At 40.4% G+C, this 10,000-nt stretch overlaps 2 protein-coding genes and 1 long non-coding RNA gene across 8 annotated transcripts in view; 1 reads left to right on the forward strand and 2 right to left on the reverse strand.

Annotated features, from left to right (window-relative positions):
- Positions 1-5,547, reverse strand: part of LOC137987768 (ran-specific GTPase-activating protein-like) — a 6,830-nt gene extending 1,283 nt beyond the window's left edge. Inside the window, exons 1-5 of the mRNA XM_068833843.1 lie at positions 5,408-5,547; positions 5,210-5,325; positions 4,956-5,113; positions 752-877; positions 1-167 (exon numbers count right to left, since the gene is read on the reverse strand). The exon at positions 1-167 is cut by the window's left edge and continues 1,283 nt beyond it. Of these exons, the coding sequence (XP_068689944.1) occupies positions 1-167; positions 752-877; positions 4,956-5,113; positions 5,210-5,325; positions 5,408-5,422 (582 nt within the window). The 5' untranslated portion in view covers positions 5,423-5,547. The remainder of the gene's footprint in view (positions 168-751; positions 878-4,955; positions 5,114-5,209; positions 5,326-5,407) is intronic.
- A 37-nt stretch (positions 5,548-5,584) lies between these two features.
- The window catches only part of LOC137987770 (uncharacterized), a 4,881-nt gene continuing 465 nt past the window's right edge, over positions 5,585-10,000 (forward strand). Inside the window, exons 1-3 of the long non-coding RNA XR_011120704.1 lie at positions 5,585-5,647; positions 7,536-7,857; positions 8,026-8,751. This is a non-coding gene — a long non-coding RNA (uncharacterized lncRNA). The remainder of the gene's footprint in view (positions 5,648-7,535; positions 7,858-8,025; positions 8,752-10,000) is intronic.
- The window catches only part of LOC137987767 (uncharacterized), a 20,076-nt gene continuing 18,978 nt past the window's right edge, over positions 8,903-10,000 (reverse strand). For all 6 annotated transcript variants that reach the window (XM_068833839.1, XM_068833841.1, XM_068833837.1 and 3 more), the window contains one exon: positions 8,903-10,000. This exon is cut by the window's right edge and continues 1,246 nt beyond it. The gene's annotated coding sequence lies outside the window, so the exon portion shown is untranslated.

Below are 10,000 nucleotides of genomic sequence, written 5' to 3' on the forward strand. Positions count from 1 at the left end.
CTCACAAGTTGTTTCACTATCTTTGTTTTCATTTGTTTTTTCTTCGTCGCTTTCTTTGACCTGAAGACCTTCTAACTCTATGGCGAGCTTGCTGCTCTCTTGTTCATCTGTTTTTTCATCTAACTTACTCTGACAGTCTTCGAACGCTTCTTTGAATTTCTTTGCATCTGTGAAACGCAAAGTGTAAAGGGTGTTGTCAGCAAATCAATCAGAACATAAAACCAGAACATGAAATAATTAATTAAACAAACAAACAAACAAACAAACAAAAAAAATTGCAAGAATACTTCCAGAACTGTAGAAGTAAGAAAACACAGTTTAAGTCATGTAACACTGAATGTAACAACTTTATGTACACATGTATTACAATGTACCCCCACCCCTTTTAGCAATCCACTTTTAGTAGGGCTGCTTTCAACAGATCAGATGAAACTTGCACTCGATCAATGCCTTACTTTCCAAAACATGGGACAATAGCCTTAAGGCCAGGACTTAATGCAATTGTCCCAAAACTTGAACAAACTGCTTTTCGTTTCCTTTCACTGAGCAAGGCTAATATTGTCATTACTGGCTTCAACAGAAACACTGATTGTAAAAATAAAATCAGAATAGAAATTTTTGATTGATTCCTTCATGTTTTCATCCCAAAGAAAACAATTAGCTTCAGGTAAATTATTTTACCTATTACTGGTATTTACATGTAGATGAACAAATACTTAACAGTTTGTTCATTTTTATTCAAAATACTCACTTTCTGCATTTGCAAATCTGATTGCTAAAGTTTCTGTTTTTATTGCTTCGTCAGCATAGTCATCTGCCTTCCACACCCATGCTCTGTCACTGCCACAGTTTGGCTGCAAGTTCATATCTTTTGTGACTATAAAATGGATAAACGGATATTAAATTTATCATTTATTTTCCATTGCCCCGAAATTAGAAATTTCATTTCTTTCACAGAAAAACGGTGTAGGGGTTACTGTGGAAAAATATATTGAAATCAGGAATTGATTCCTGAGGAAAGAAGAAAACTGAAGAAAGGATGATGATGATGATGATTATTATTATTATTATTGATAGATCATCAATAAAAAGAAAAACTGGAGTGCACCTGGCCCTGACCACATTGCTAATTTCTGGTGAAAAGGTAACAATCTTACATAAAGAAATAGCCACTTGTTTCCAGGCCACTGCTCAACTTGAAGATCTTCAGTTTCCCTAATGGTTTGCAGAAGGCAAGACAACTCTGATCCCCAAACCCGGTGAGTTCAGAAGTGACAACCAACGCCCCATCACCTGCCTGAATAACCTGTATAAGTGGTACACCTCATGCCTGTTAGCCCAGGCTAACCAACACATCCAAACTTATGGATTAATACAACATGAGCAGCGTGGTGCAAGGGGCAACTGCAGAGGAACGGTTGACAACTTACTTATCGATTGGATGGTTTGTGAGGATGCTCAGAGAGGAAAGCAAAATCTCAGCATGGCACGGATTGATTTGGCTAAGGTGTATGATTCTGTTGATCATGGTTGGTTATCTGAAATGTTCACCCTACATAGATTCCCCATGCATTGATGTATGGTTTGCTAAGGTGATGGAGGAGCTTGCTAACAGCTGGAACACTAGAATTGTTGCCTAAATGACTCAAGGCAAAGAGATCTTTCCTACAATACGGTTTAAGAGAGAACTGCAACAAGGTGATGCGCTCTGTCCAATGCAGTTCATTTTGTGCTTCAATCCAATCGCTTGGAAGACACAGGCGACTGAGGGATAAAGGCTATCTAAGCCTATATCAACTAACATCACTCACCTTCTATACATTGATGACATGACATTGTTTGCTGATTCTGAGAATAAGCTGAAAGGAGTCATGACAGTCACAAAGAATGGAATGGAAAGCAGCGGTCTGAAGTGGAATGAGAAGAAATTTGCAGTGATACACGTGAAGAGGGGACAAGTCGAGCAAGGAAGTGGAGATATGAAGATAGCTGATCTTAAACCTATCAAGAGCCTGGACCAACATAACACCTATAAGTCCCTAGGAGTCTTCGAAAACACCAAGCAAGAGGATAAGCAAGTACTGGAAGCCACATTAAAGACATACTCGTAGAGGCTATCAATCATCCTGGCCAGCCCATTGTCAGATCATGCAAAGGTAGTGGGGTCCAATCAGTACACTTTACCAGTACTTACATACTTGATGTGAACACAAACTTGGCCGATAGCAAATATCCAACAACTTGACCGAGAGGGAAGAAAGATCATCGTGGAGAATGCTGTCACAGATGGTAAAGAAGTCTTAGCTAAGAAGGTAAAGGCAATATACAAAGCCCGCCAGCACGAGATACAATCAATGGTATCTGAGGAGAGATGGCAAGGAAAGCTCAGAGATGGAGAAGGGGTGGCACAGTGGTGAGAGCACTCGCCTCCCATCAATGTGGCCCGGGTTCGATTCCCGGTCCTGGCGTCATACACTGTATGTGGGTTAAGTTTGTTGTTGGTTCTCTCCTTGCTCCGAGAGGTTTTTCTCCGGGTACTCCGGTTTTCCCCTATCCTCAAAAACCAACACTGCCAAATTCAAATTCGATCCGGAATGCACAGACACATGTTGAACAAGCTCCTGGGCACTCTTAATGTGTTCCGTGGGTAAATAAATTCCAAAACAAAATCCAGGTTTTCAAATTTGGGGGTCCTCTGGACCCCTTCTTGAAACATTTGGGGTCCATTGCAAAATTTTAGGGGTCCACCTAATTAACATTCAAGAATTAATATTCCGACAATCTATTGCCTCTTAAGTCTTACCCCTCCCCTCGAATATTTTCTTAAAATAAAATGATCAATTTCTTTGAAACTGTTATGCCCGTTGATTCATTGATCAAAATGTATGGACTGTCAAAGCTCCATAGATCACAGTCATCTGAAAACATCTCGAGGAATCCGTTTGCTGTAGGAACTGTTAGTTCCAGTTCCAAACTTGATAAATGATCAAGACCTCCACAGCCAAAAAAAAAAAAAAGAACTGAATCTCAATTTTCCATGAAAGAGTACCATTTATTTTAACAACACTTGAGGTGTACCGTAATTTAGGAATAAAAGAGTAAACAAATGTAGGCGATCGATACAGTTCATCGTCGGCCCGTGACTTTGCTATGGCCAATGTTAATAATCGAGCAATTGAATGCATTCAAGTTTCGTGTTAAACATGTTAATTTTTAAACTAACTCCAAAAAAGTTGAAAAAGTGTCAAAACAGACAAGTTCCGTAAAAAACATGAACCGATATGATGACATGTGCGTGCCCAGAACTAACATCAACAGGGTTGCACAAAATAAAAATTTAACATACTTCACCCTTGGATTCTCTGTCATTTTGCTCACAATAAACAAACCAATCCTTGAAATTTGTTTGGAAAGCACCTGGCAACAAATTGCACTTTGACTGAAATGTGTAATTATCATCGGCAGATCGAAAGTGTTGCCAATTGTCTCGCCCAAAAAAACAGCTCAGATCATGTCACGCAACACCAGAACACAAGAACTTAACTCCTCATGCTGGACATAATCATTGACAAAATGAAATCAAGAGTACAAGAGCTTTACCAACAGCTGTTACGTACCAAGGTTTATTACAACAGAAAAACAAAATTAGAAGTAACTGATGAAAAATGCCGCATGTGCCGGGATTCTCTGGAGAATGTGCAGCACATTCTATCTGGCTGTAGTGCATTCGCACAGACTAAGTACCTACAGAGACATAACAATGCTTTCAAGATCTTATTCTTTGAAGTCCTTAGATATCTTTAGATCTCCTTACTAAAGTTGAACCATGCTTCTCACAAGTCACACCGAAGCCGCTGTAGGAGAATGATCATGCGACCGCCTTCTGGGACGTCCCATTATTTGCTGACACAACTCAAGTAAATGCTAGAAGAATCAATGCCACGGTCATTGACAAGACCAGCAAGCAAGTCAGAGTGATTGAAATGAGCTGTCCATGGCTGGGAAATAGAGAGTCTAAAGGTTTCGAGAAGACAATGGAGTACAGTCAACGAGACTAGACCTTATGAACCGATATCCTGAGTGCAAGGTCAATCAGTATAACATCATCATGGATGTCCTTTGCGGCTGCCTAACGCCAGACGATTTTACTCGTCAATGGGGAACCCCTGGGACTCAATGGGTTAAATGACAATTGTACCATATCTCTTCCCTTGCCAAACTGCTTACGATTCACATTTCCGTGTTTCCTGAAAGCAAAGTTAGCAGTCTTTTTTATTTGGCGCACACCAGCAAGCTGTATGACGGCTTTTCAGTCAACAATGACAAGACGCTTTTATGTCTGCTAAAATGTGTGTTTGTTATGCGTCTGGGGCTTTCACAAACAAATCCAAAAGGCCAATTAAGATTGCCTGCAATCCTCCAGATGATGTACTTACAGATTTCTTTAACTCCCGCACAACGCGATTCCTGTAGCGCGCAACACGATTCGCTTAGCGCGCAACATGATTCCTGTACGAGGGTGGTAACTTACATTTGAGCGGTACTGTACTACTGTAAATCTTCGTGTTGCAGCGCTCTGCAAAGTCCACTTTGACTTCTAGCTATTCTTACTTATATGGCCCCATTATACCATAACCCTTTTCTAAACAACACTGCCAAGCCAGCCACACTTAGCTGGAGAATTCAGACCAGACCACACCACAGTACTTTGAATTCTGTGCCCTGCTCTTCCCACAGAGTTTATGAAAAAGGGTTGTCAGAAGTGGCCTACAGTACATGTTTATAGTCCTTATCCAAAAAGACTTGAAGTATTTTCTCCTCAGTTATTCATAGAGTTTTAATCACGACCTCCCGCGCGGTAGTTCGATGGTCTCACAACTAAAGAACCGGTTCAGTGAGAAAGAAAATTGAACCACGATTTATAACGAAAGGAAAATTGCATGGTCACTACTCACTGTAATGGTTTGCACAAATCTTCAATGTCTTGTCCCTTCGCATAAGTATTCTAAATTTTTGTCTATCACTGTTTTTCAATATCTTCACTTCTCCAACTCCTCTCTCTTTCCATTCATTTTCGTCACCGCTGGTTTCAAATCGGAAAAGCTTTGCACGCCTGTTAGGAATGATTTGACAAAACGAGGAAAACAATTACGACGAACAAATGACAAGGGAAATGGTTGTTACGTTAAGCGGAGTCAACTAAACTTACAATTTCAAGAGAGCCTCTTCGTTTTCCTCCAGAGATTTTACTTCCACCTTCGGAAGGCTGACGATCGGTTCAAAATGGATATCTGGACTAGACGGAGCATCCAAATCTTCCGTTGCCTGTAAAACAAGTTCAAACGTATTCAGCGATAAGATAGAAATAGATATAAGACAAAAATAGACCCATCAAAACAAAAGGTACCTTTTCGTTGCTCATTGCGACTATTCACTTTAAGATGATGGAGATGTCACAAGATTCAGATGACCGGCTTTCAAACTGCGGATTGAAATAATTTCGCGCTATCTTCTTCAAATTGCGCAACGTAATAGTGCGCATCGAAGTCGACGCATTCACCTTTAGAGTACCAACATGTACTGCGGGCTTACTTGTAATCAATGGCGGGAAAAGACGCCTCGACATTTAAAGTTAGGCAAACGATAGGTAAGCCAAAAAGAAATAGTCTAAAATCTCTTTTCAATATTTTAAAAATATTTTCCTTTATTGTACTGCTGGAAATCGCAAGGCTTGTAAGAGATGAAGCGGGGTTCAGCAAGACCGGGACAGACTGTACGAGTCCGCAAATGATCCCCAAACTGCACCGCAAATGATCCCGGAACGCAAATGATTCCGAAAACAAAGTCAGGAATGGCACGGAGGATGGAATGGTCAGGGAGTGGGAGTCGGGCTAACCACGGGAGTTTTATCGTGAGGTCTGTCCCCAGGGTAGGGATTTTGATCGTATCTGACGTCCCCAGGCAAACGATTTTGATCGTACAAAGGACATTTTACCACCTTCACTTGCCGCCGGGTGGGGATTTTGACCAATTATTTTGTCCCGGGAGTGGGGAATTTGAATTTTCTAAAATGAAAATGTCAAAATCCCCACCCCATGCCCGACCCCCCCCTCCCTGGGGCGTAACATTGATAGATGCATAACTTGGACGCAATTCTAAACTGCTTGATCCAGGGTTCACGCTCTTTAACTGCATCATGGGTAATCAGGGTAAGCTGGTTTCCGAGTTGCTGTTTGTCTCGGTTTCGAAGCGAGTCTTGCTGCTCAACTATTGTAAGGGAAATGAGTTCGATTTGCATAACAATTCGCAACTCATTTCCATTTGAATGGTTGTGCACCAGGACTCACTTTAAAACTGAGGCATGCAGCAACTGGGAAATGGGCTATTCAAAGGCTTGTGTTTGTGTTGGAGTTCAAAACGATTAAAAGTATTCATGATATGCAATTATGGGTTTTTTTTTTCCAAAACAAAAGATATGCGCCCAAAGGAGCGGCAGATGAAAGGTGGAGAGAATGGCTATTGTAGAAACTATTTTATTAAACAAAGTTTCTGCCGTACATTTCCTGTAATTCCAAAGGCACAAAATTACAGAGAATATATGGAGACAAAAAAGCAATACTTAGAAATTACAAAGAATAGATATCAAGTGCAGTTCATCTCAGTTGTGAACTTGGACTGATTTGTTTGGTTTATGAAGGCGAAAGTTTATAAAGTAGAGTCATGTACAGCTTATTTTGCTTTGAATTTCTATACAAACCTTTGAATTTCCCTCCCTGTTGTTCTGATTACCCATGATGCACTTAAGAGCACGGGAAGTACTTCATGTCAAGCCATATGGGTTGCTTGAGGTGCTTAGGTTGCTCGAGATGCTTGGGTTGCTAGAGTTGCTTGGATTTCCTGAGTTGCTTTAGTTGCTTGAGGCGCTTGGGCTGCTTGTGGCGCTTTGATTGCTTAGGTTGCTCAAGGTGCCCGGGTTGCTTGAGGTGCTTGGGTTGATTCAGGTGCTTGGGTTGCTCAAGGTGCTTGGGTTGCTTGAGGTACTTGGGTTAATTGAGGTGCTTGGGTTGCCTGAGTTGCTTGAGGTACTTAGATTGCTTGTGGTGCTTGAGTTGCTTTGGTTACTTGAGGTGCTTGGATTGCTCTGCTTACTGCTTAATTTATAATGTGCGTGGAACGCGATTTGGTTCCTCTGTATACGTTTTCAGCATTTTACCTAGTTCAGAAATTCGTTAAAAGCTCATGTCGTACCAGTAAATCTCTGGCTTTACGTAGCAATGAACTTTCACTGAGGATACCTGGATACCTCCAACTTATCGCACTCTTCAGTCATTGCAACTTTGGGAAGGGGGGGTAAATTAAAGTGGGCTGGTCTTATTAGTACAAAGTGGGGGCCTATTAGAGCTTTTACGGAAAATATCTTACAGTCATCTGCATATCTTTATTTGAATCGCTGTTGCAATGCTAGTTTTGTTACGTTACATTACATCAAACAAGTATAGGAACAAAAGGCCCGTCTTTGCTCTATTAATAATTAGTACCTCAAGCAACCCAAGCACCGAGTCAAGCAATCTAAGCACCTCAAGCAATCCAAGCATCTCAAGCAACCAAAACAACTCCAGCGCCTCAAGCAATCGCATCTCAATCAACCAAAGCGCCACAAGCAGCCCAAGCGCCACAAGCAACCTAAGCAACTCAGTCAAGAAAGCAAAGCACCTCAAGCAAGTAAAGAACCTCAGCAAGCAGAGCACCTCAAGCAAGTACAGCACCCCAAGCAAGCCTGAAGCACCTCAAGCAAGCAAAGCACCTCAAAGCATGTGAAGAAAGTAACACATCAAGTAAGAAAAGCCGCTGAAGAAAGTAAGTGGAACGAATTATATAGACAACTATAATTATGATGATCGAGTTTCTTTGCTCAAAATCTCACTTCAGAGTGTTGTAACCTCACTTGTCATTTTAACTTGTCAAAACACTTAATCCCATTCAACCTACTCATCCCATCTTTGCCTTTTCTCATTCAAATACCAGTCCCAGGGTGAAAACAGGAGGCTGAAAGGACAAAAAGATGGAAATGGTATCATGGTTTAAGATCGGCTGTATAGCGCATGAAAGAAACTCAAATCTAAAACCTGATGGCTGAAGATGTCTGCATTTCTTTATCACCAAATGTGACTAGACTGAAATAAAATAATGTATGTATCTGAAGTGTGGGTTATAGATGAAAGAGTGAAATGATCTTCACACTTACCTGGACAATTTGAGCAATATAGACATCTGACAAATTCAGGCGCCCAACAAATTGACCTGATCACAACTGAGTGGGTTCATAGCTCAGTTAACGCTGGTATGAGACAATATTATTACTCAAATTGTGCCATGATAAGTGCAAGGATCACTTCAGTCTTTTGTGATTAGACTGTTTCAATATGTGATAAACAGGTCTAACGTTTTCACTAATAATTGATTCACACAACACTTGATTGAGTTACTGTCATGAAATGAGTCTTAATCGAGTAGTTTTAACCCATTCACCCCTAAACCGGTCTTACCCGGCCATACTTAGTATTTTACTGTCCAACACCAGACTATTTTACTTGTCAATGGGGAACCCCCAGGATGTCCCATTAACCTTGATAGTCAGGAAAACGAGAGCAAATGCAAATGAAAAGCAAGTGGGGGCTTGGTTTGAGGCGAGTCCTTAAAGTACTCTGGATTCACAACAGGGGGTGCACAGAGACCTTATAAATATTCCAGGTATTTGACAGAGCTTGATAATTTATATCCTTCACATTTTGAAGCAAATCAACTTCTGTTGACTTTTTCTTGGCCTGACACCTTTAAATAGGTGACAGTGTCTGTAAATCCCTCCATAGATAACTTAAGTCAAAATGCCATCTACAGACGATTTTGTCATAAAATTTTATTTTTTTGTGTGCGCTAATAAAAATAAAATTTCACAATATCAAAAAATAGTTTTAAGTTAAAAGGTAAAGGCCCTTAACAATATATTACGTTTTAAATATTACCTTTAATCTAGTTCGTCAAAATGCCTTCAGCGATCTCTCTGCACAAATTATTTAAAAAGTGTTTCCCAGGTGCTTAAACAAATTTGGTCTCAAGTGATTTGGCCAATACCAGTAATCACTGATGGGTTGACTTCGTTGCTTGAGCCTCGGGCTGCCATGCAGGAGGTCCCAAGTTCAACCTGCCTGGACCACTCAGGGTATTAAAAATACTTTAAAGTACTGCTTTTATCATGATTACATCATTCTGCAAAATGATTAGACTTCAAGATCTGATCTTATAGGGACTATTTAACAATTACATATGTAGACCCATAGCCCTTGTGGGCTACGGGTCAATAGCCCATGAGGCGAAGCCGAATGGGCTGTTGACCCGTGGCCCCTTGAGGGCGAAGGGTCTAATTGTTTTAGTATCACCCAACTAGTCGGACAGAAAAGGCAATAATAAAGTTAGCAATTGCAAGTTGAAGAAATATTTATTTGGGAATAAAACAAAAGATAGTGTCATGCTTTTTGCTACTCGAGTCCTCTAGTAGCGCAGCCAATCAAAATGCACGATTTGCATTAGTCCACTAGTTGGGCGATAAAAACTGTTAGTAGGCCCCATCTCACAAGCACTGTTCATAAACTTGAACAAGGTAATTATGTACATGTGCCTCTCATGCTACATACATGTACATACCATGAATCAGGCCAATTCAGCAACCCATATTCTAGAAGAATTATTATTCTCAAGATCTTTTGTTCCAAAGTTTTCTTGGGCATTTCTGCATGCAGAGCTCGGTGACAATTTGCACAATTATACTTACTAGTAAGATTCCATTTGCATTTCATTTTTTTAATATCCAGGACATTTTCAAGAGCACCACCTCTGTTTTGTGATGACTATTGATTATCACCTTGGATTTATCAGTCATGCTGGGATGACTGATTCTAAAATATAAAGCTTAGTTCAATAATAAATTAAACTACTTTTAATC

This window comes from Montipora foliosa, unplaced genomic scaffold (assembly GCF_036669935.1).
Source record: "Montipora foliosa isolate CH-2021 unplaced genomic scaffold, ASM3666993v2 scaffold_388, whole genome shotgun sequence".
NCBI lineage: Eukaryota > Metazoa > Cnidaria > Anthozoa > Scleractinia > Acroporidae > Montipora > Montipora foliosa.